This window comes from Chenopodium quinoa, unplaced genomic scaffold (genome assembly GCF_001683475.1).
Source record: "Chenopodium quinoa cultivar QQ74 unplaced genomic scaffold, ASM168347v1, whole genome shotgun sequence".
NCBI classification, from domain to species: Eukaryota; Viridiplantae; Streptophyta; class Magnoliopsida; order Caryophyllales; family Amaranthaceae; genus Chenopodium; species Chenopodium quinoa.
The window spans coordinates 579,768-605,394 of record NW_018744066.1 but is presented as its reverse complement, the minus strand read 5'-3'; the positions used below and the strand labels follow the sequence as shown (position 1 = coordinate 605,394).

Sequence of the window (25,627 nt, the reverse complement as noted above, 5' to 3'; positions counted from 1 at the left end):
TTAACCAAAGATGAGAAAAGAGGGGTCTACTTAAGTCTACTTAAGTTAAGTAGTGGTCGATTTATGAAATGGGTACCTCAAAACACCTCGAAATAATTTGGTTAAAGTACTAGAAAACTCCAGCGAATATTTAAAAATATATACCGATCTACCATGCATTTAAAACTATATTTGATGGTTTACTAATCAAATTTTCATTGTAATACTTATGTTTATAATTTTTGGTTAGGTTTAGATATACATTTCAAAACTACACACACCAAGAGTACTTCCTAAGAGTCTAATACTCTAATACATCATCAAAAATCTCAAGCTAGTACAATTAGTACAATGCTTAAAAAATAGTAGCATATATATAGAGTGATGCGGTTTACATTGTACACCATGACAATGATTGATTTTTACGGGGTTAAATATCTTGTAAAGAGAACAATTTTATCTAAAAAACTAGAAAACTTTTATAACATACATGTATGAACTATGGAGTATTAGGATAACCATTAATCATTTTAGGATAACTTTTAACTTAATGCACTATATATATTATACAGCCGACTTTTCTACAAATTTATCAAATGCTAAAAGACAAAAGAAGATCCCACTAATTAAATACTCAATAGTCAAGTTCTTTCCAATTATTGATCTTAACGGAATATACTAGAATATTCCAGTAATGATATAACATCATGAAGGTTAAGCCAAAACAAATTGAGATCCTATGAGACCAAAAGTATATCAATTGATGGCAATTTGATTTTTGAAAAATTCTATATATAAAAAAAAAGTGAAGTGCAAATAGTATTGGATTGCACCCAAAACTAAAAGGTCCTAATCACCTTAAAAAGAAAGTGGTGAACCAAACAGTTGTTATTGCGTTGCGTTCACCAAAGGTCATTTGGCTTGATATAGTTTTGCTTTTTACAAATTATTGACACTTGATTATTGCTTTTATAAAGTGCTACATTATTATTTTTTAATACAATTATACAATTTAAAGTCTATTAGACTTTGACTAATCTAAATTCGAGACAAGTTAGACCCCAGTTGGCAAAAAAGTTCTCCCAACAAGTATTGATGCGTTCTCATAATTATACCCTAGACCTATATTATTATGTAAATGCAAGTTATAATAAGAATTAACAGTTCACGTATGTTTAATTATGTCTTGTGTATATACTATGTATGAGTTTATAAAAGGATTGACAAGTTAATTTGACCATAAGTTCAATGAAGTATATATAATAGATTCTTGGCTAGTCATATACGAAGTTATTAAGTAAACAACGTCACAACTTCAACTATACTTATAGGCTAACTAGATAAGGTAGTGGAAGTTACAATAAACATTACCTAATGCTTGATAAGAAGACTATTTCAAATTTCAATCGGCTTTTTCGCCGCATATTAGCTAGTGACCCTATGATAAGTATGTTGGTGTCCTAACTATGCTTCCATTAAAAAGAAAATGACTTGAAAGTTGAAATTAGTAAGGGAATTAGTGGTGCTTGTTGAAGGTGATACATGCATATTAATGGCAATAAAGCATATATGATTGATGATTCAAGTCACACTTTAATGAATACTACCTTGTAAGATACATATAGTTTTTCATTCTTTGTACTAGTATGATTTTATGCGCAATATGAATATAACAAAAATAACACATGAGTTGAACAAGTTAATGAATAATGAAGCGTATATAAATGACCAAATTTAAAACATGGCAAACACAAATCATACTGAGTAAGAAGTAACAAAGATTTCTACCCCAACTTTTAAATAGCTATGAGCATATAACACATATTCAAGAGTATATAATCAAAGTTTTATAATTAATTATTTCAATTAAGAAATAAAAGATTGATTGGATTCATGAGTCGGATCTAGATCTAAAATTGATAAGACCATCCCATGGACATCTAGTTCTAGACACAAATCCATCTTGGTCCAAGACTCAAGAGACTGATTTGGAGCAACAAATGGATCCTAATTTATGGAGGCGTGTTGGATTAATGCATTGAGTATTACACTTAAGGCCCAATTGCTTCTTAGTTTAAATGAAATACTTCGTGCCTTTGCAAATGAGACATGGAGTGCCTTTGCAAATGTGTGACAAAGGGGGATAAATCATTATTTAAGAAATTTAAATTATGTTAATGGCTTATTGGCTTGTAAGTTGTAACTACTAGTATGAAATATTGAGGAAATATTTTGGCTTGTAAGTTGTAACTACTAGTATGAAATATTGAGGAAATATTTTGTACAAGAAGAATCCATAAAGAGATCAAACATTATCGAGTCATCGTATAACTTCATAAGTTAATAGAGTGAAATCGTTTTTCTAACATAGTGAGATCAGTGAGATAAGCTTTTGTTGTTGTGGGCGTTAGCCTACATAATTTTGTTTGGTGTAGAACTGTAGATCAATCTTGTATATATAACCTAACGCCTAATCCTGCTCATTGCTCAGTCTAACCCGATCTAACTTGTAAAAGTTTTTAAACTTTACGAACACTCGAATTATGTAAGAACTCGTGATCAAACACCTTAATAAACGTGTCGTGTTGCAAGCTCAGCCCGTCCACACAAAATGGGCACGGCAAGGCAGCACGACCCAGTGATCCACTATCTTAGAGCCTAAAAAAAATTTACGAACCCCCCAAAAGAAAAAATTCTGCATAATGAGAGCTGAGATTCTGTAACTTGAGAAAACAAACACCATGAACTTGTTACACAAAACCCTCACTAAAACCTCCAAATCAACCATCTTCTTCCCTTCAATCCCCCCAATTCGTCAACACCCATTTTCTCTCTCCTCCTCATACTCAACCAAACTCCCAATTGATGATAGCAGGGAGAAGAAGAACTTGGCAAGACCAAGTGAAATTCCATTTCAACCAAAGGTTGTAAATAGAGTCAATTTTGTTGGTACTGTAACTATGCCTGTAAAAGTTTGCACTTCTGCTGATGGAAAATCATGGGCTAGTACTGTTATTTCTCATCTACGGCAACCCTTGTTTACTTCTAATTCTCTCTGGTATATCATCGATTTCAGAATCCCATTTTCAATTTTGTTTCTTTTTGTGTTTTTGATTTTGTGGGTTGATTTTCATGGTGTTTAATTGAATTGGGTTGATGTTTGATTTGGGGTTTATTGGGAATTTTGGTTTTTGATTGAAAATTGTGTGATTTTGGTGTTTGATTGAGCTATGTAGTTTACTTTAAGAAATTGTGTGATTTTTTTGTCAATTATAATGAATTTGTTGTAGGTTGATTTTCGGGTATGTTCTTTTGTTTTCTGATGTTTTTGGGACTAAATCTTTGACATTGTGTGAGTGTTTTTTGTAGAACATGTAACCTGACTAAAATCTGTTCTCTTTAGTTGAAACACCATCAAGATTTGCAATTGTTTATAATTGGTATTTCTCTGAAAGTCTTAAGCATGGATAATGAGTAAGCAAAGCTCATTAGACTGGACCAAATGGAGGGGCAACTTTGCGAAGTGTGGTTTTGAATACGATAGACTAGTTTGAAAGGACAACTGATGGTAGATAGTATGATGCTTTTGATGATTGGAGAGTTAGACTTGTTGCTAACTTGCTATACTGCAGTCTCAATTTTAAGTGGTTTATTGGGTTTTTGCTGCTTTTGTCAGTTTATGTTAGAAAAACAGACTGTTAATATATGTTTGGTATCTTGTTGAAATTCCTAATCTCATCAGAGAGTCATATAATAAGGCTCCTTAGACTAGCAAATGGATGGAATGGTGTATGTTCAAGTGGTTGGAAATACCTGTTTAGTGTTTACACTCTTTCTACTCTAGCTGGGATGGTGTAAGTTCAAGTGGTTAAGTGGGGTTGTTCATTGCCTATACCTCCTCTGTGTCTATTTATGTTCCTTTCTCCGGCTACATGCTTAAATGCTTTGATGCTTGTTTGATTGCTAATCTGATTTTCTCTGTGCTTTTGAGCTGTATTTCCTGCTTGAAGTGATGGAAATTTTGATGTTAATATACACCGTGATCCCTGGTGATTGTGATACTTGGGTTAGTGTATTATTGAAATAAGGTGATTTAGTGGTGACTGGGAATTCAAGTGATGAAAGAGGGTGGTTGATAAGGATTTATTCTCCCTCTTTCTCTCTTTTAGATATGAGTACACGTGTGCCCACACAATCACAAATACAATTACCTCACCATCATCAATTCGAATAAATTTATAGTTATGGAGATGTATGGTTATAGAACACTTTAGTTTACTGGATGACATTGTATTGTATTGGAATTAAACCTCAAATCTTAGGCTTCTTTGTGATACATTATTACAATTCATAGCAAGCAAACACACACACACACACACACACACACACACACACACATTGTGTAGCACAATTCATTTTCTAATATTCAAGGGCATTGGTGTGAGAACATAGTATGAATACATGATATGCATGTATAGTTCAGGTTATGCCTATGTAGCATGGAAATGACTCAGGTTTTAGGAATTTTATTTTTTTATTTATTTATTGTTGGAAACAGGAAAACCTCAAGTTGGAGCCATTCCTAGGTTTCATTAGCATGAAATTGGGCTGGGTTTCAAATAGCTTTCCTTGTAGTTTCTGTGCTTCCTAGGTTTATGCTACTGTGTGTATTATGAAGCTAATGGGTGCCTGTCAGATATATTTGTATAAATATCCTTAATTGTAATGTAAGTGCATTTTGAACTAATTGTTTCTTCCTAATATCCCTTTAACTAGGATTCCTATAATATTTGAAGGTGACTTGGCCATCACTGCTGCTACCCATCTGAGGGAAAATGATAATGTACACATTGCCGGACACTTGAGTTCAGCACGTTTGCCAATCGATTTGACTGATTACCCATCCAAAGTCCAGGTAATGTTGTGCTTCTCTCTTTTTGATTACATTATTTCTTTCTTGGTCAAATCAAATGCTATAATTGAACTAATTGGTGCTGAGCATAGGCTTTACCTATAACATGCTTAACTTTATGTGGGAAGCATGTAATGTAACTAATGAGGTTCAGACTTGCATTTAGCATTTGATGAGAATTGCAACATGTTCCTTGTGATCCCTTTCTGCTCTGATGGCAGGCCATTGGTTTGAAAGCTCATGAGCTGATTTAGTTAATTGCGAAGGAAACCAAAAAAAAAAAAAAAATTACGGTGTATTATTTTTTGTTTTTTGTTTTTTTTGTTTTTTTCTGTTGTGACTCAAAAGTCAAGACTATACGTATTTAACATAGCAAGTGCTAATATGTAAAGTTGTAATGTGATTAACTAATATCTTAAGTTGTCTAGTACACAATTCCATCACTAAATTATAATCCTGAAACCAGGTCTTATTGTTAGAAACCTGTAAAGGTGCTATAGACTAGGACACTTGAGCTATTTGAAGAGACAACAATATAGAGACTAGAGGAAAGCTTGAAGGATTTGATTGATAATGTTAATAACGGCTACAAAGAAAACAGGGAACTACAATGCTTTGAGGAATACTCTACTGCTACTACTACTACTGTGTTACTACTGATTTCACCAAAAATATGAATTTTACTGTTGCATTGCCTATCCTTATATATCAAGCTTCCCCTACAAAAAGTACTCTTTACATTAAACTTCCTTGTCATTTACTGACTGTGCTGACAGTATTCCTTTCACCACCAAGCTTAGTGGAACATTAATTTTCCTTGTCTTTTTCTTCATACAATTGCTGCAGCTCTTCACCTTGTCTCTTGTTCTTTTGTTTGTGCCTCCTTTCATACACCTTGAGCGGCTGTTGGTGTTCTTTGTCCTGCTCCATTGCAAAAGGCTGTGATGCTGTTTTCTATTGACACCACAATACTAAGTGTGGAACAATATAATCAATGTGGCAATGCCGCAACAAGAATCATTGAGAGTGACCGGAGCATTATTAAACTCTCCAAATGTACAAACTTAGTGTTTCAGGTTAAGCTTTCCCATGTGCATAGAAATATCCACCATGGTATAAATACATGCTATGTCTTTTTCCAACAATGTGCTTCTCAACTATGCATACTGGTCAGTTGACCATCCCGAGCTATCAGCCTTTCACCTAGCCAACAGTCTGGGAGCTAATCTATGTAATAATAATGTATACGAAGTATAATGTAAGTATACTAGTTCCTTCCTAGTTCAGAAAAACTGGCTCTGTAACTAATCCTTCTGCCAAATATTTGTCTCTCATATACTTCCTCTGATTCAAATTATATTCGTTTTAACTATTTTCCTTTGATCCAAAATGTAAGTCATATTACATTACTAATGCAATATTAAATACCACTTTATAATATCAATATTGTATTATACTTTATAGGTTACATAATAATGTTCATACAGATTTTAAATGTCGCTTTACAATGCCAATGCAACTTCAGCTAGATTCCAAACACGTGTAAAACTTGTTAAAATGACCTATATATCAGGACAAAGGGAGTTTATCTTAGTATGCACGATTCCAATGGCTGAATAGAGAACTTCATCTTTCATAATCTTATTTGCTCTTTTGTGGGGAAATGACAAGCTTTAAAGCTATCTCATCACTTAAGGAGCGGGAAGGAGGGAGTATGTTTTCCTGCCTTTTCATTTTCCTCTCTCTTTTTCTCACACTGATTTACGTTGCGCTAAGGTGCAAGGGTTAGGTGTTGGGTGTGGATGGGAGGGTGGTGGGTGTATGAGCGTTACTGCGTTAGGATAAGGTTTGAGGTGTGAAAGCCCATGCCATTTTTTAAGAGTCCTGAATTTATTGTTCCACTTTTTTAAGTTTCTAGATGATGGTCTTCCTTTAAGAAGCAGAGGAGTTAGCTTTAGGTTTTGTGATCAATTGGAGCATGCAAATGAACTTGCTCAGCAACAAAAAAAAAAGAGCTTTTAGCTTAGGGCTTTAGGCAATTCTCATGTGTAATTTGCGTTCATTAGCTTATATAATTTGTCCCTGTACCCAAAAATAATTATCACATTGGTACAACCCTTCATATATAAAGAACTAAAGGATTTACTATAATCATTTAAAAGTACTGCCCTTTTCATCCTCGTTCGTTCAACCACTCATCTAATTTTGAACGGGGGAAAGGGGGGTGGATTTTGTGTTCGTTAGGTTATATTTCCAAAATACCTTTTTGTGATAATTTGTCATTCTTAATTTTCATGAGTAATTAATTTTTCTTTTGCCCTATGTCAATTTAAATGTGGCAGGTTATGGTTCACTATGTTAATTTTGTTCGTCAATTCCATCCTGAAGTGATGAAACATCTCCTCTTCAATCAAAGAAGAGGCAAAAAGATGAAACCTCACCCCAGATCATAATATGAACTGTGCGTGCCTAATTACTTTGGTAAATCCTATCTTAACTCTTAACTACATCTACATATGGCTTATTGTTTACAAAAATACAGAAATTCGAATAACAACTAGAGTATGAAGTAAAACTGTGTTTGGCTTGAATTTTTCATGCAGGAATTTTAACAGCCACTGTAATCCTTATTCATGCAACTAGAGTATGAAGTTCATTAGTTTTGTTTTCGATTTTTTTCATGCAGGAATTTTAACAGCCACTGTAATCCTTATTCATGCAAGTAAATACATACTTTGTAACAGGCAGTGGATGAATATAGATTCCGTCACTGAATCAATCAAACACGAGACAATTGTCTTGTGAACCCGGAGGACCAATGAGAAAAATCTGTGAAACAGAAAACTCTTGCCATATTAATCACAGATTATCCAGGACAAAGTAATGCTGTCTAATTAATGATCATTATCCATTTATAGATGATTTGAAAGTGATGTAAAAATATGATTGCTACTTTGGGAAGTCGGCAGGGCTGTGAATTATAAAACAGAAAGGTACATCTTCTTCAATATGTACATACTAAACTGGTGTGAACTTTTGGTGTTGGATTGGATAATACAGTACTTGTATACAACTTTGTTTTCAAGCCTTGAACTTGATATGTTAACAATTGTTTGATTTTTATTTTTGTATCATACTAGCTCGGAAAAATACTATCTTGTCAAGGTTGGGAGGAGCCCGGGAGGGGTTCCCAACCCTGACTAGAATAAATCGCGCAACAGCACCTTACAGTGAGATGAGGGAAATTTAGAATCAGAAAACGAACCAGAACCCGAACCATTTGGTTGGATTGGAGATTATCATTTTGAAAATCACCTCAAAAACAGAAAGGAAAAAAAATCCTGTCGAAAAGTGAATGATAATCACAAAAATTGTGTGATTGATAAACAAAGTAATGAATGACGTGGAAAGGGTAGTTGAGACAACGTCGACTTCAATCGTCAAGCTTTCTGATCAGGTATTTCCCACGAATACATGACGTTGTCTCCTGCTGCGTAACTGCTTACCATTTTACCATAGAGTCCTTATACGTTACGGACTAGATATTTTATTTACAAACTTTGCCAGCTCATACTATGTTGTAATACTCCATTACTCTATCTGTTCTTTAATTTTTGTTCCGATTTTTTTATTATTATTATTATAAGCATGTCCTTTTAAATTTGTCGCGGACGTAATGAGGGGTGGGGGGCCCCAACCCAAACATGGCTCAAAATTTTCATTGTAGATTAGGTATGTGTGTTTTGAATCATAACTAAGGATGTAGGAGATTGAGAAATGGTTAGTCCCGACTTCTCATACCCCATTCCTGTGACACGGGTAGGGAGGGGGGAGGGGTTCCCTGTGTATGATTCTTAATATTGACACCGGTGATTAATGATTCCTAGCTTCGTCGTTGTACACAATACTACTTTTGATAAGGCTAACAAGCTCAAATAAGTTTATAATAGGTATTAAAAGATTATTTTAACCAAAAGTTCAAGTTGATAGTTGAACCCATAATTGGTTTATAATCAGTATGAGATAAGTAAATTCATTACATGAATAAGGGCTACTCAGATTCATTTACATTTGGAATTCTAAGTATTAGTTCATATATTTTCTAATAAGCTTAATCAATAACTCATAATTAAGTGAATCAGATAAATAAAATACACTTAAGTGAATAAAATAGTGCCTAATTGAAACAATAGATATCGTAAAAGAGATGTATTTCGGTGACACATACTCCATATAAAATACCATTCCAATATCCCCCGAAAGATCAAGACTTTTACCGATTAAGGGTCTGTTGTCTTCAACTTAGGGCATGTTCATATTTACTGAATTGAGTTGAACTGAACTGAACTGAACTGATTGGAGCTGAACTGAACTGAACTGAACTGATTGGAGCTAAACTGAACTGAACTGAAAAATTAAAATGCATAAAAATATATGAAAATGTTTATGAAAATTGATGATAATATATATAGTGTATTGTGAAAAATATAAAAGTGTATTAAAAATAACTTTGTATTTTAAATTATTAAATTTTTGTGTATTATATTTTAAATATATATATAAAAATAAAAAGTATTCTTCAATATTTTACTGTAGTCAATCGTTGCTTGTTGTACTCTACATAATTTTGTTCGTTTACATGAACTAGGGATTCCATTCACGCACCAAGTTGAAGTCATGGGACCAACAGAAGATCATACTATGTACGATGATAACAGAAAAACAGCTATGGATATTGTACGAAACCAAATAACTGATCAGATATGGGAGTTAATTCAGAGGAATGTCGAGGTAATGGAGCAACTTAATGAAGAAGAAGAAGAAGACGAAGAACTAACCGATTATGAAAGCTAGTAACTGTTGTGTAGTACTCTCATTTTGTCAATGAGTTCAACTATAAAAAAACATGTGACCATTTTGAACGACGAATATAATTTAAAATAATAATAATAATAATAATTATTATTATTTTTATTATTATTATTATTATTATTATTATTATTATTATTATTATTATTGTTGTTGTTGTTATTATTATTATTATTATTATTATTGTCGTTGTTGTAATATGCTAAAACATCTAAAACAAAAAAATTAACAACTGAACTAACTGATTAGAGCTGACCTGAACTGATTAGAGCTGAACTGATTGGAGCTGAACTGAACTGAACTAAACTGAACTGAACTGAAAATAAGTAAATATGAACAGACCCTTAATTACAATTCAGTTCAATTCAGTTCTAATCAGTTTTGTTTAGTTCAGTTCCTAATTTCCTTCTCTCATAAACAATTCAGCTCAGTTTAGCCTAGTTTAGTTCAACTCTAATCATTTCAATTCAGCTCATTTCAGTAAATCAGAATAAGCTCTAAGTTAGTTATCCCGTCATCTAAACCAAAGCCTAATTTTGAGAAAGAAAAAAAAAAAAAAAAAAAAAAAGAAAAGAAGATTCTTGAGCATTGAATACTCAAGTTGACGCATCCAGCGTGGTCCAATGTATCAACTAAAAAAGATTATTTCATTTGCAGAATCTCACCGGCACCTCAATACTTTTCGTTTTCATACAACAGAACAACTCTAACAAATTTCTCATTTACAACTTCCACTTTGCCAATACTTCAGGAAATTAAACCATATATTATACACATTCATATTTTTTAATATCATATATTATATCATTATATTAGTATTTGCATATATTGCAAGTATTAGACCAAGTTATTTGTTTTTAATTGACCAAGTTGAAGAAGACGTATATATTTATTTATTTATTGCCTTCCCATTTATTCATTTCTCCCAAATCTCACGGTATCGAAACTATCAATCAAAAATCAACCTTTTTGAAGAGGATTTCTTTTGCTTAATTTCTAGGCGCACAACATTAAAGTGGTCAGAAATTATTTCGGCAAAGCGGGAAAAGGGAAAAGAGGTAAAGAATTTGTTCGATTTTCATTAAAGTTTCCACCTTTTTTGCCATTTTGTTTATTTTTTTTTTGTTTTTACTGGAAAAAAGGCTCAATCTTTATATTTTTTGTGTGATTCCATAATACCCAGATCGTAAATTTTTGTGGGGTTGTTGTATTTGTGTAAGATTTGTGTTTTTCATTGTTGGGTGTTTTCGATCTGATCTTGTCCAGGTACTTGATGATTTGTTTGTGTATTGTAATTTTTTTTTTTTTGTTGAATTATTGATCTTAGATTTTTGCATGGTGGATTTTGTTGGATTGAGAATGTGATGGTTTAATTTTGTTTTTTTTTTTTTTTTTGAGAGAGTTTAATTTTGTTTATTGATAAATTTTAGGAGTAGAATTTTCTGTTTGTTTTTAAAATTTGGATTTGCTGGACATTTTTAGCCGTTTTTAGTTTGAATTTTAGGTTTTGTCATCAAAATTTGGCAGCTGAGCTCTTAATTTCAGTGGAAATTATGTTAATTTGAGGGATTTTTTTTCTTCCCAATATTCGATTTCAGGTTATGCACTTCAGCACTTATGCTGTAATGTGATGAATCGTTCAAATTGCAACAGTCTTTTGTGAATTCATCAGCTGAATTGATGTTTGTTGTGATGTGAATGCAGAAAATTTAACTACTTGTTGATTCTGATTCACTGCTAAATCAATGTTCAGTCATCTTGCAAATTTTTCATTTTATGGAGTGTTAGTTATGACATGTAACTTTCACTATATGAATCTCTGAATTATTAACCACTCTATTTATATGGGATATTGCACCAACAGTTTTGGAAGAATATGTAATGCTGATTGCTAGTATATATTCCACGTGTTTCGAGTCTTAATTTTCTTTAAATATAGTAGTATATCGACTTGTTGCTATATCCTTTTGTAACTATGTTCAATTACTTGTAAAGCAATAACATTAGAAAGCTAGCTGATTCTGATATTTCATGGATCATGATGTATAAGCTTTTTTTATTCAGTTTCTAGTATTCTGACAAATTAAACTGAATATTGTTGTTGCAGTTTTGTTCATTATCATCTAGTAGACCCAGGGTCCCGGGGGCATCTGGGTATTTTTACAATGGAATACGAAAATCATAGTTGGATTTGGGATGGAGTTTGCTACTACCCGCATGTATTTGGAGGAATAATGATCACAGCAGCTCTACTTGGTCTATCGACAAGCTACTTTGGCGGGATTGGAGTTCATTATCTGCCTTATTTGTGTCCTGGTTTTGGTATTTTGAAAAAGCGTGCACATGAGAAGAAACGTGTTAGAGTGTACATGGATGGATGCTTTGATTTGATGCATTATGGTCATGCAAATGCACTGAGGCAAGCAAAGGCTCTAGGAGATGAGTTAGTTGTAGGAGTTGTTAGCGATGAAGAAATTTTGGCTAACAAAGGGCCTCCAGTGTTGTCTATGGAAGAAAGGTAATCAACATAAAATCGTTGTTAATGATTATATGTCATTTGTTAATGGCTAATGGCCGATATGGGTATATCATAGTCGTGTACTCGTCATCATTGATTTTATTTAGAAGAGTTTGTGTCATGACTCACTTTCATTTATTACTCTGAAGTATACAGATTCAATATCGGGATTTAGTGGCTTTCTATAAATCCATTTTGCTGCAAACTGTTACCTGATTTGTTAGGATCAAAAGACCTTGCAGAAGACTTTAGTAAAATTACATACGAAGTATTTCATGAAAATTAGTAGTTGGATGCTAGGAACTCAGTGTTATGAATCATTTGTCTTGGTTATTTTTGGGTCTTTAATGCTACTCATTGCTGCTGCTTCAGTGCTCTAAATCAAGTCAACTTTCAGGTTGGCACTGGTTGGCGGGTTAAAATGGGTCGACGAAGTCATTCCTAATGCTCCCTATGAAATTACTGAGCAGTTTATGAAAACTCTCTTTAAAGAGTACAAAATTGACTATATCATACATGGTGATGATCCTTGCTTACTACCTGATGGAACTGATGCTTATGCATTGGCGAAGAAAGCTGGCCGCTACAAACAAATCAAACGTACAGAAGGAGTTTCAAGCACAGACATTGTAGGTATTATTTCTTTTATTTTCCTCCCAATGACAAATTAAAAGCGTAATTTTCAGCTAAAAAGAGACTCTAGCATTCGGCAGTTGGTATAGATTACTACACATATGGGTTGGTTTATCTGGTTTCTTTATGATTTCCACAATATGTTGTATGGTGTGGATTAGCTTCGACTCCTGTGCATCTCTAGCCATGTATCTGATGTGCTCCAAACTATCCATTGTGAACATTAGACCAAGGGGGCAGGATGGAACTGATCTGCTTGTTGTGAGAGAGAAAGAGAGACCTGATGCCTTTGAATTGTAGTTGATTTTAATGCATGGTGTTTCACGTATATGTAGGAAGGATACTTCTAACTGGTCGAGATCACAGTGCTCACAAAGATAGTGATGATCTGACTTCACATCAGGAATCTTGTGGCGTTAAGCAAGTCACTAAGATAAAGCAGCCTACAGTTGGTCATTTATCTCATTTTCTTCCCACCTCCAGGCGCATTGTGCAGTTCTCAAATGGGAAGGTATCTAAAGTTATTATAGTGATGATTTTTTTTTATTCCCATTTATATTGCTTTCTGAATCAGATAGGATTTATTACTTTCGTTACAAAATCCTGAAGAAATTGTAAAAAGAATGTATAAGTGGAAACTGGAAAGGCTTACCATTTTAAGGACCTTGCATGATGAAGAATCTGGCGAAAACCTACGCTTTGAATAGTACAAAATTGTGAAGAAATGCAGGGGTATCTCTTAATGTCTTTAGTTTTGTCTACCTTCTAAGCTAAGGGTACTCTTCTGGTGTATTGTGATCTTTACTGCTAAACTCTACAAGCATATACCAGTAGAAATACCTAGCAGGCTAAAGGGGCGTTCTACCAGAAAATGTAGTGAGCTACCTTGGTTAAGAAAAGAATGATAATGTCTTCGTAACTTTATGCAAGCTATATATAAATATAATGCTGACCATATCTTTTATTAAAAATAGGTTCTTGTTGACCTTTCTTAACTGTATTGAGCTAGTATGTATAAATTGCCAAATAATTTGATCTGTTCTTTAGGCATCATTTTAAGTGATTAGTGTTTTGAGAATGATTTTTTCAACTTCCTCTTAGTCCTTGCGCCAATTTCTTACTGCCTTTTCCAATTGTTGCCCCCTTTAAAAAAAAAATGAAAACGCTTGGTCTTAATTATAATATTGCATTTTCATCTGAATTATGATTGCAGGGGCCGGGACCAAATGCTCGTGTTGTGTATATTGATGGAGCATTTGATCTTTTCCATGCTGGACATGTCGAGGTGAATCATAGATTCCCTTAATTCTGCAATTTCTGATGTTCATGATTCTTCGAAGATTACTGCATTTACTAATTTTTCCATGATAGCTTTGTAAAATGTGAAAATAACGCTTTGTTTTACTGCTTTAATTATCTGTGCTGGATATATGACTATATGATGCTCAAAGACTTAAACAAAGTAGCTTTCTTGAGAAATTAGTTTGGAAGCTTGATTAAGGGCCTTTTAAATAACTGAGTATTCTCTGCAAACATTGGACATATCACAAATCAGAAAAAACAGTGATTTCATAGAGTTTATTTAGTTTGAGTTTGCAGAAAATTGATCTATTTTATGGGTATTGCTTTGATCAATAATTGGGAGACAGCTGCATGTTCTATTGTTGTTTTTCCTTTGTTATTTAAATAGTTTATCTTCATGAAAACATATTTACATTCGTCTTTTCATGGTTTCACTGCTGGACTTTCTCAGCTGTGTCTTATGATTGCAAGCGCTTAGTTTTCTTCCTATGCATACAGATACTTAGAGCTGCTCGACAGCTTGGAGATTTCTTACTTGTTGGCATTTACACAGACCAAACTGTCAGGTATCTTGTTTCTTATCCTATCTATTCTTTCATTGTAATTAGATTAAGATACACTTTGGTTTCATCTACCTGGCAAGCTGATGTCAGATATTATAGGACTGCTAGAGTCAAAACTTCTACTACCTCCGTTTCATATTATTTACAACGATTTGACATACAGTTGAGAGGAAAAATGTCTAATTGTTGCAAATAATATGAAACGAAGTTAGTATTTTATTTTGTAATAGTGTCTAATACATTGACTACATGGTTTCTTAATGATGTTCCGCAGTAGTTATTTTATGTTATTTAAAAAGAGAGTCCTTGTTCCCCCCCCCCCCAAAAAAAAAAAAAAAAAAAAAAAAAAAAAAAAAAAAGAAGAGTCCTTGTCTTTTATAACGAGAAAACATAAAGTTTTCCCTTGGCTGATCTTCAGAAAATAAATGGTCCTTGTTCCTTGCAGTGAAATTCGGGGGCCAGGATATCCATTGATGAATTTACATGAGCGCAGTCTCAGTGTATTGGGTTGTCGTTATGTTGATGAAATCATCATGGGTTCACCGTGGGAGGTCACTTCGGACATGGTTTGTTCTCTTTCATTTCAGTTATTTCATTAATTTTAGTTTAATTATTTCAACGTTTGAGAAAACTTTAGTTAGATCTCAATAATTGGAAAATTTGCTCCATTTTGTTGAATATTTCAACTGCTCTATTCTTTGTCTGTGATTTTTGTAATTAGAAATCACTAATTCATAGTCACTGAGATCTCAAGGAAATTGCAAGTTTGCTTTATAGGTACAAGCTAACATTAATGTGAAGCTGTAAATACCCAGTTAATAATTCCAAGAAATTCTGAAGTATTAAAGAAGCTAGAAAGTGTTCAGTTTCTTTTTTTTACACATAATTGAATTTCCTGGTTAACTTCTATGCTTCTTTAGCAGTAGAGAAAGTAAGAAGCTTGTAACAGCTGAGTAAACACAGTATCATTCCTACTAGTTGTGTTGATGGGATTATTTGTGTTATCTATGTTGGCAACAAGTAAATGAATTCAATATTAATGACTTCATTGAAGCAACCAGTTTACTATTTCTTAGATTTGTGGATCCGTTTCTATTTTTGTGAGACATTATGCTAACACCAAGTCTTTTCGGTGCAATGGGAAAGCAGGTAACAACCTTCAACATTTGTTTAGTTGTACATGGAACAATATCGGAGGCTAATCCTCTAATCAATGTAAGCTCTTCTCGATGTACTGCTCATAATTAATCAAAAGCTACATTTGAAAGAAAAACATGAACCTGAGCCTGAACTATTTCAATCCTGTGTATTTCAGGGAGATGTTGATCCCTATGCAGTGCCCAAGAGTATGGGTATTTTCAGGATAATTGAAAGCCCCAAAAACATAACTACGTCTTCTGTGGCTCAAAGAATTATCACCAATCATGAAATCTACAAGGTACATTCATACATCATAAAATAATCAAAACTCTGCCATTCTCTCGTTCGGAGATTCAAATCATCCCATCATATTTCCATCTATGCAGAAACGAAACCTTAAGAAGGTGCAAAGTGAGAAGAAATACTATGAACAGAAGACATATGTGTCGGGAGACTGAGACTCCCTAAATGTCATTAGACATACCTCAATCGATGCAAGCCTCCCTAGAACAGGCTTAGAATTGCATGTATAGTTTGCAGATAGATACTCGTGGATAGGCTCAATGCTAACAGCTCGAGAAAGAAGATAGCAAGCCAAGTCATTGATTGAACCTAGGCTACCCTGAGTTGCCTAACAACCTGGTCGTCCTCTCTCCGCCTCTTTCTCATTGCTAAGTCATCAGTGGTAATGCAGTACATCCTCAATTATCAATTAGCAGAATATGCGGCTCGTATTTATATTTATATCATAATCGTGAAAGTTCACTCACTCTGCAAGGAGGAAGTTTTGTTGTGTATCTCTACTGAGTTTAGGGAAATATATTTTTTATTATTTTTTTTCTTTTATTTTTTACTTCTTTTTTCTCTTTGTTTCGTGGGGGGTTTTACACCCTTTCAGGCCCTATTTAGTCGTGTATTTGTATTATTTATCTACCATGAAGATTCATTCTTTTAACTCTCTTTGTTGAATGGAGTAATATGCTCAAGTTGATAAGCTTTTGCGTTTTTGTTAAAATTTATCGACTCATTCGAATACAGCTGAACCATAAGGTACTGCGTTTATGCTGAACAGATCACAAATTAACCAGTTCTCAGGCTCACTGAAATACATGAGTATGATGCATTTTGCAGTTTTACACCTAGTCCCTGATTTCCTTGCTTGAAAACTTTGAGTTGCACTCAAATTTTTTATAAAGAAAAACGAATTAATGGTTTGACATAGAACCTAATGAATTAATGATATCAATTTTTAAAGAAATCACTGCAACTTATTATTTGATGGTTTAGGGATTAAAGGTTATAGGACCTTAGGCCTTAGCACACACACAACACACCCATGAACCAAGAGAATAAAAGATCAAGCAATTACGACAATATTCTGGGTTTGAGCCAAATCATATACTGGTACTTCGTGTAAATCCTGAAGAAATCCTTTAAAATTTACAATCGATCAGGACATGAACATACAAACTGCTTTATAAAATCATGCTTTTCTAGCAACCTAAACAACCCCGCTTACTCTCCAAGATCTCCTCACCACTAGATAGAAACAACAGATCATAAAAAATTATGCTTCTACATCAAAAACAGTTCCCATCACTAGGGAACACTTGTAGCAGTGAAACTTCCCTTCAGTTCATGACCATAACTGCTCAGGTCAAATTGTCAAATCTTCTTCAACCTCAAAATTCAACCTAAATTTTCGACCTACTACGTACATTGATAATTGGCGGTATCTGTCACTTATTCACCTGTACCACACAATTGGAGTTGAGGTATTCTGAGGAGGTTGAGGAACCATGCAATGTTGCTGTTGAAGCCATTGATGTTGCAAGCCTTCGTTATAATTAGGAAGGTTACTGTACTCACTTGCTATTCCAACATTTGCAGCATCCTGATCTTCAACTTCCATCATTGCTGTTTCCATCTCTTCAGCATCCATTGATTCTGACACATCTGTTTGAGAAGCAAGAGTTTGTGATACTGGGTTGACAGTCTGAGATGGCACCCAAGGGATGACCGCCCTGCATCCATTCTCCTCAAGGTCATTTTCATTGGCTTCATCCTCATCGTTGATTCCACCAGACTTTAGGCTGTTCCAAAAAGTTTGATCTATAAAAAGATTCAAGTTAACAGCTCAGTCATTTGTGTTCTATACATTCACTCAATAAATTACTAGTAGAGATCATATGTAAGATGTTCCAGTGCTTTGCATGAAAGAGAATAGAAAACGGAAAAAGAAAAGGTATTGAGACTAGCAAAAAAAACAGAACTCAACATTGTTTAAATATCCAGCAAACTAACAGCAATCATTCTCTAAATGCTGAGAGAATCACGCATCAAGGACTCAAGGATGCATTGTATAGGACCTTTAGCCACTTAAAGTAAACCCTGTCAAGCCACTAAACTAAAGAATAACACGAGCTTAAAATTGCACCAATTAGCAGCATCCTATCAAAACCTTATCTAAGCGATAAGCCCATACTTCACCATTAAAAACACATATGACATTGAACCATTGATGTCTTAGTATTATCATTCTCCAACTAGATCAAATTATTAGTTTATCCTACTTCATATAAAAACAAGAACGGAAGCAACCATCCCAAACTCCAAGTATGAATCCCGCTCTAAGCAAGGCTTTCTAATCCTGTCCCGACAACTTTATTATCAGAACAAACTACCACATAAAAAGAGCCAGCATCAGTATTTAAAGTAGTCATCAACACTAAATGGTCAACATCTGACAAATAAAAAATTTATAAAATAAGATTACTAAATGTTGAACACAAACAACAGAAACTGGGTAGGTTAAGTAATATAGATAACTCACTTTTAAAAAAAGACACCAAATTCGGATCAACGGAAAAACTCCCTTGAGAGAAAACACTATGATCCTTCATAGGTTTGAATAGAACAATGGCTTTCTCTTCATTCTCAGGAATAGATGGAAGCTCCTCAATGTCCAGTGGATTCACTTGATCTCCCAAACCACTGGAAATGTTGTTCTGAGGCACCGATTGCCCATAAACCGGCTGAAAATCTAGTTCCTCATCTTCAATAATTGGCGGCAAATCAGCATCCTAATCAATCCCAAATTCCGACATTAGAAACTTCTTCATATCAACCAATGAACTAATAACTTCACTCTGAGTAAGTAAATGACATAATTACTCAACTAAACACCAATTATCTTAACCACAATCATCAAACCATGACTTAATTCGTTAGACTATCCTAATTAATCCTCGAATTTCGAAACTTAATTTAGTAACTACCTACTTAATTCTTAACCTATTTCTGATCAATCAGTGAATCAGACATCTAAATGACTAATTTCCAAGAACAAACACTATAAAGTTCACTCAATTTCACACAATTCATGCAAAAATAACTGAACAACAATTTAACAAGCAAAATTAGGGAATTGAACTGCTACTGTAAGAGAAGAACAAGATTAGAGCAAATTAACATCTCTGCTATTCAGCTCAAGCATAAATATTATAAAAATGCACAATTAACCAAGAAATTAAGATCAATTAGAAATTTAGAGCCTAAAAACCAGCAATTGTCCAATTTTTCCAGAATCAAATAAGCTAAAATCAGAGCCCTAGGAGAGAGAAAAATCAAAGTAACAACAGATTCACTTCAATTTACGGAGTATACTAAAAGAAGAGAGAGAAAATTACCAAACGACGGATTTTCCGAGCAGGAGAAGAGAGAGAAAAATCGGAGAAATCATCATTAACTTCCTCCAAATCCTTCCTCTTGAGCTTAAATCCATTGTAATCCTCCATTAATTGATCCTAATTTGTTGTTACTTTGATTTTTCTCTCTCCTAACAGAAGAAGAAATCAAAGGAATCAAAAACCCTAATTTGTTGGAGAATTTCAATAATTAAAGATGATGATTAAAATTGGAGAGAAAAATGAAGAATAGTAGAAGTAAGTGGAAAATGAGAGTCTTGAGAAAGTTAATTAAGTTAATTAAATAATGTAGAAAGAAATAGAGGTTTCGGTTGAAGTCTAGATTTTTCCAGACTTGAAAATACCGGGAAATTCTCAAATTGCACCTTTTTTTTTTACATCAATCACAATGTGTTTTTTTTGGTTTCAAATGCGGCAAGGTGAGCGTATTATTAGCTCACTAGATTAGGCTCATGCGATGTATAATTTAAACAATATTATTTAGCTTATTTGTGTATAATATATACGTAGTATAAATAATTTAAGTAAAATTTAATAAATTGATAAATTAATAAAGAGTGGAAACCTCAATTCATATAATATGTATAAAATATACAAAGTAGGAGAAAATTATAATGTTTATAAGAAAATAAAACAGTCCGACCTTCCTTTAATTTCTCCAATAAAATTTGCTTAATTAGTTCATTAATTTAAATATAAAATCTGTTAGGATACAAAATAATTAATTCACTATTTTCAAACTTTTATTTTTGTTGGAAAAAAATGATATCGTCATTATTAGTTTTGGTGGGAAAATTTTGTATAAGAGTTTGACATGTGTATATTAATGACATCAGCAATAATTACTTTAGTTATATTTATAGATAGTAATATTCGGTGGATTGTGCACACGATAGCATGATCGGAAAGGGGCAAAAGGCTAGATGTACGCTTGGTGTATGAAAGAAATTTGTACATCATTAGTGGAATTGTAGAAAGTTAGCAAATTCCGCTGAATAGAAGAGGGAAGTTGAAGTTATTGGAAGGGAAAGTTGGGCGGCAAAACTTTTAGGCAATGTTAGTAGATTTTCAAGTTAGGAAGGATTTGCAATCGGAATATTTTGATTTTAGAGCTATTTTCTCTTCTCTATTTTATTAGAGAGAGTGTTTAGTGAAGTAGAATAAGAAAAACATGATTTGGACTTTGTTCCACCATAAATTTATAAAAATGAGGTTGGTGGTTAATCTAATGACTAATTAACCTAATTATTCTTTCACTATAGATTAGATTGTTTTATTGGTTGACAAAGCTGGATTGTTTAATTAATTTGGTGTAATATTTTTGTGTCTTTCTGTAGCTCCAAAAAAATCTGAAAATTATACTAAACCAGTTTAAGCAAAAAATTAACTAGTTTATAATTCTAACCGGGAGTTTAGCAAGAAGGATAGGGATAAATTGGTTTCAGGCTGTGTTGGGCCGGGGGTGTGATCCAAGCCCATGACCTTACGAGGGCATAGGTCTAACCCATGGATCAACCCATCACCAATTGATTGGGTTGGAACGAACACAAATTTTGAAAATAATGCCCTAGCACAACCCAGACCCATGGGTATCCAGGGTTAGGCTGGTCCATGTGTTGGCCTACGGGCTTTTTTTTTTTTTTTTGGGTGTTATCTACTAAGCTAATCTATTAGCCCAAAAACATTCATATTAATAGTCAGTCTGTCACCAAAAATTTTATAGGTAAATCACATAATACAAACCAAAATAAAAACTAACAGCTTAAAAGTAGTTGGGCGGCCTTGCAAAGGTATTTAATTAGGTTTCGATTAATAAGTTCAATTTTTTGTGTAAATCGTCCGATTCAGTTAAATTTAACTTTAGATATTTCAATTTTAGTGTTTAAATTTCATTTTGAAGAGGTATTTTAGTATTTGATTTGATTTTTAAGGTTTACTTTTTATTAACTTAATTCTACTGCTTTTTTTTATTATTATTTTTTAAGATTTGGTTCCCTCTACTAAATTGTTCGTAGTTTTAGTGTATTGATTTTAGTCGAAAACTTTAGAAATTGTAGAATGTTATGAATATGATTATAGATATCAATTGTGATTTTATCAATATAAATGTGATTATAATATATCAATTATTGTGACTATATCAATATAAATATGATTATGAGATATCAATTGTGATTATAAGATATCAATTGTGATTATATCAATATAAAAGTGACTGTATCAATATAAATATGATTATAAGATACCAAATTGTGATTATATCACATCTTTCATTAATAATAATGTTACTCATATTTATTTTGTATGTTTCATTTATAGAGAGAGAAAAAAATTCGAGCTCGGATGATGAATTGTTAATGGCGTCGATGCTAAAGATGTATGGAAAAGAGATCAGCGTTATTTCTTTTGTTTGGGTTTTACGGGTTTAAGGGTTAGTGGGCTGGGCTGGAGATTTTCAGCGTCTTCTGTTTGGTGGTTTGAGCACGTGACACTTTGGGTCCACAATAAGTTTATAGTGGACGAGGTCCACCCAAGATGAATTGTTAAAGTAAACCCTTCAAGGCCGAAACCTCCAAAATTTCTCAAAAAGCATGGATATTAGCCTTCAATTTTGGAATTTTTTGACTTTTTTTTTCACCCAGAAATAAAAATTGCTGAAATGTTAACCATGGTCCCTAATACCGTCCAGGAGTCCAATTGGCTGGGTGGAACTATCCAATTTTCCTTTAAACGACCAATTTACCGGTGTACAACTTGCACCGATTTCATTAACTCAGTCTTACCACGAACATTTATGAAAACATATAATGATCATATATGGATCCAATCGGCATTATATGACCCCGAGATGTATCCCTTAAAATCTAAATACTTTTCGACACCGGGCCTCGAAACATTAAAAATTTCTCAAAAGCATGGATATTAGCCTTTAATTATGGACTTTTTTTACTTTTTCTCGCTCGGAAATAAAAATTGTCGAAATGTTTACCATGATCCCTAATACCCTCTGTGAGTCCAATTGGGTGGTGGAACCATCCAATTTGCCTTTAAACGACCAATATACCGATTTACAACTTGCACCGATTTCATTAATTCAAGCCTACCACAAACATTTATGAAAACATATAATGATCATTTATGGTTCCAAACGGCATTATATTACCCCGAGATATATCTCCTAAAATCTCAAGCCTTTTCGACACCTGGCCCCGAAACCTCCAAAATTTCTAAAAAACCGTGGATATTAGCCTTCAGTTTTGGAATTTTTTGACTTTTTTCGCCCTGAAATATAAATTGCCGAAATTTTTACCATGTTCCCTAATACCCTTCGAGAGTCCAATTGGGTGGGGTGGAACCATACAATTTGCCTTTAAACGTCCAATTTACAACTTGCGTCGATTTCATTAACTCAAGCCTACCACAGACATTTATGACAACATATAACGATCATATATGGTTTCAAACGGCATTATATGACCCATAGATGTATCCCCTAAATTTTAAAGGCTTTTCGACATCGGGCCCGAAATCTCAAAAATTTCTCAAAAAGCGTGGATATTAGCCTTTAATTTTGGAATTTTTTTACTTTTCTTCGCTCGGAAATTAAAATTGCCGAAATGTTTACCATGGTCCCTAATACCCTCCGGTAGTCCAATTGGGTGGGTGGAACCATCCTATTTGCCTTTAAACAACCAATTTACAGGTTTACAACTTGCATCGATTTCATTAATTCAAGTCTACCACGAACATTTATGACAACATATAATGATCATATATGGTTCAAAACGGCAATATATGACCCCGAGATGTATCTCCTAAAATCTAAAGCTTTTTCGACACCTGGCCCCGAAACCTCTAAAATTTCTCAAAAATAGTGGATATTAGCCTTCAATTATGGAATTTTTTGACTTTTTTTGCCCGGAAATAAAAATTGCCGAAATGTTTGCCATGATCCCTAATACACCCCGAGAGTCCAATTGGGTGGGTGAAACAATCCAAGTTACCTTTAAACAGTCAATTTACCGGTTTACAATTTGCACCGATTTCATTAACTCAAGCCTACCACGAACATGTATGACAACATATAATAATCATAAATGGTTCCAAACGACATTATATGACCCCGAGATATATCCCAAAAATCTTAAGGTTTTCGACAACGGGCCCCGAAACCTCCAAAATTTCTAAAAAAGCGTGGATATATTAGCCTTCAATTTTAGAAATTTTTTTACTTTTTTTCGCCCGTTAATAAAAATTGACGAAATATTTAATATGATCCCTTATTCCCTCCGGGAGTCCCATTTGGTGGTTCGAACCATCCAATTTGCCTTTAAACGACAAATTTACCGATTTACAACTTGCACCGATTTCATTAACTCAAGGCTACTACTAACATTTAAGACAACATATAATGATCAGAATTGGTTCCAAACGGTATTATATGACCCCGAGATGTATCCCCTAAAATCTCAAGGTTGTTCGACACCGGGTCTCGAAACTTCTAAAATTTCTCAAAAAACATGGATCTTAGCCTTCAATTTTGGAATTTTTTGACTTATTTTCGCTCGAAAATAAAAATTGTCGAAATGTTACTATGATCCCTAATACTCTCCTGGAGTCCAATTGGGTGGGTGGAACCATCTAATTTGCCTTTGAACGGCCAATTTACCGATTTACAACTTTCACCGATTTCAATTAACTCAAGCCTACCACGGACATTTATGACAACATATAATGATCATATATGGTTCCAAACGGCATTATATGACCTCGAGATGTATTCCCTAAAATCTCAAGGTTTTTCGACATTGTACTCAACGTCAAAAATTTATCAAAAAGCGTGCATATAAGCCATCAATTTTGGAATTTTTTGACTTTTTTCGACTGGAAATAAAAATTGTCGAAATGTATACCGTGGTCCCTAATTCTCTCCGAGAGTCCAATTGGGTGGTTGGAATCATCCAATTTGCCTTTAATCGACCAATTCACCGGTTTACAACTTGCACCGATTTCATTAATTCAAGCCTACCACGAACATTTATGACAACATATAATGATCATATATGGTTCCAAACTGCATTATATGACCCCGAAATGTATCCCATAGAATTTCAAGAATTTTCGACACTGGGCCCCAAAACCTCCAAAATTTCTCAAAAAGCGTGGATATTAGCCTTCAATTTTGTAATTTTTTTACTTTTTTTCGCCCGAAATTAAAAAATGGCGAAATGTTTACCAGGGTCCCTAATACCCTACGGGATTCCAATTGGGTGTGTGGAACCATTCAATTTGCTTTTAAACGGTCAATTTACCGGTTTACAACTTGCAACGATTTATCGGTTTACAACGGCCAATTTAATTAACTTGCACCTAACCCGACTTGAACCGAAATTGACTCAAAACCGTTTTAACCCGTCAAAACCCGAATTTAACTCGACTTGTTACTAACCTGACCTGAATTTAACCCGACCCGTTCCTAACCCGACCCGATTTTAACCCAACTTGTTACAAACCCGACCCGAAATCAACCCGACCTATTATTGACCTAACCCAAATTCAACCCGACTTGTTATTGACCCGACCCGAATTTTACCATACCTATTACTTATCCAACCCAAAATTCAACCCGATTTGTTACTACCCCGACTCGAAATTAAGAAAGAAGCATCATCCTCAAATTTAAGAGTTAAATATAGTATATATTTGTTGTATGGTCAAAGGAGATAATTATCTTCCTAAATTATAGACTATAATTCCCTAGTATATTGCCATATATATTATAGGCAAAGGAAATAATTACCTTGATAAAAATGATAATTATCTATTTATACTTAGTTGAACCCGAATATAACTAACCTGACTTGGAAATGACCCGACTTGATTGTAACCTGCAAGTTATTGACTTGAACATAACCCGACTTGAATCCGAGAATGACCCGACTTGGAAATGACCCAACTTGATTATAACCCGCAAATTACAAACTTGAACCGAACCCGACTTGAA

At 33.8% G+C, this 25,627-nt stretch overlaps 3 protein-coding genes across 10 annotated transcripts; 2 read left to right on the top strand and 1 right to left on the bottom strand.

Moving 5' to 3' along the window:
• Positions 1 to 2,422: 2,422 nt before the first annotated feature.
• LOC110690876 (protein OSB2, chloroplastic-like) lies at positions 2,423 to 8,014 on the top strand. Of its 7 annotated transcripts, none has more exons than XM_021867770.1 (4): positions 2,439 to 3,037; positions 4,756 to 4,894; positions 7,234 to 7,352; positions 7,636 to 8,014. In XM_021867770.1, the coding sequence occupies exons 1-3, from the start codon at positions 2,721 to 2,723 to the stop codon at positions 7,342 to 7,344; spliced, it is 567 nt and encodes a 188-aa protein (XP_021723462.1). In that variant the 5' UTR covers positions 2,439 to 2,720; the 3' UTR covers positions 7,345 to 7,352; positions 7,636 to 8,014. The 7 variants fall into 7 exon arrangements, with proteins under 7 accessions (XP_021723463.1, XP_021723462.1, XP_021723459.1 ...); XM_021867767.1 differs by having other exon boundaries at positions 2,440 to 3,037; positions 7,578 to 8,014; XM_021867769.1 differs by lacking the exon at positions 7,636 to 8,014 and adding an exon at positions 7,495 to 7,557 and having other exon boundaries at positions 2,440 to 3,037.
• A 2,195-nt stretch (positions 8,015 to 10,209) lies between these two features.
• LOC110690874 (ethanolamine-phosphate cytidylyltransferase-like) lies at positions 10,210 to 16,931 on the top strand. 2 transcript variants are annotated; one of them, XM_021867761.1, is made up of 10 exons: positions 10,210 to 10,818; positions 11,868 to 12,278; positions 12,676 to 12,911; positions 13,247 to 13,422; positions 14,125 to 14,196; positions 14,712 to 14,779; positions 15,222 to 15,342; positions 15,926 to 15,991; positions 16,092 to 16,214; positions 16,303 to 16,931. In XM_021867761.1, the coding sequence occupies exons 2-10, from the start codon at positions 11,926 to 11,928 to the stop codon at positions 16,372 to 16,374; spliced, it is 1,287 nt and encodes a 428-aa protein (XP_021723453.1). In that variant the 5' UTR covers positions 10,210 to 10,818; positions 11,868 to 11,925; the 3' UTR covers positions 16,375 to 16,931. The 2 variants fall into 2 exon arrangements, with proteins under 2 accessions (XP_021723453.1, XP_021723455.1); XM_021867763.1 differs by lacking the exon at positions 10,210 to 10,818 and adding an exon at positions 10,858 to 11,026.
• Positions 16,932 to 17,266: 335 nt separating this feature from the next.
• LOC110690875 lies at positions 17,267 to 19,901 on the bottom strand. The gene is made up of 3 exons (XM_021867764.1): positions 19,606 to 19,901; positions 18,750 to 18,999; positions 17,267 to 18,028 (listed from the first exon to the last, which is right to left on the bottom strand). The coding sequence occupies exons 1-3, from the start codon at positions 19,711 to 19,713 to the stop codon at positions 17,664 to 17,666; spliced, it is 723 nt and encodes a 240-aa protein (XP_021723456.1). The 5' UTR covers positions 19,714 to 19,901; the 3' UTR covers positions 17,267 to 17,663.
• Between the last annotated feature and the right edge of the window lie 5,726 nt (positions 19,902 to 25,627).

Excerpts from the sequence above, each read along its gene's own strand:
- LOC110690876 (XM_021867770.1), top strand. The coding sequence starts at position 2,721 with ATGAACTTGTTACACAAAACCCTCACTAAAACCTCCAAATCAACCATC. Across the intron at positions 3,038-4,755 it reads TTTACTTCTAATTCTCTCTG|GATTCCTATAATATTTGAAG; the intron begins GTATATCATCGA and ends CCCTTTAACTAG. Across the intron at positions 4,895-7,233 it reads ATTACCCATCCAAAGTCCAG|GTTATGGTTCACTATGTTAA; the intron begins GTAATGTTGTGC and ends TAAATGTGGCAG.
- LOC110690874 (XM_021867761.1), top strand. The coding sequence starts at position 11,926 with ATGGAATACGAAAATCATAGTTGGATTTGGGATGGAGTTTGCTACTAC. Across the intron at positions 13,423-14,124 it reads TGCAGTTCTCAAATGGGAAG|GGGCCGGGACCAAATGCTCG; the intron begins GTATCTAAAGTT and ends TTATGATTGCAG. Across the intron at positions 15,992-16,091 it reads AGGCTAATCCTCTAATCAAT|GGAGATGTTGATCCCTATGC; the intron begins GTAAGCTCTTCT and ends TGTGTATTTCAG.
- LOC110690875 (XM_021867764.1), bottom strand. The coding sequence starts at position 19,713 with ATGGAGGATTACAATGGATTTAAGCTCAAGAGGAAGGATTTGGAGGAA. Across the intron at positions 19,000-19,605 it reads CTCGGAAAATCCGTCGTTTG|GATGCTGATTTGCCGCCAAT; the intron begins GTAATTTTCTCT and ends GGGATTGATTAG. Across the intron at positions 18,029-18,749 it reads TTTGGTGTCTTTTTTTAAAA|ATCAAACTTTTTGGAACAGC; the intron begins GTGAGTTATCTA and ends ATCTTTTTATAG.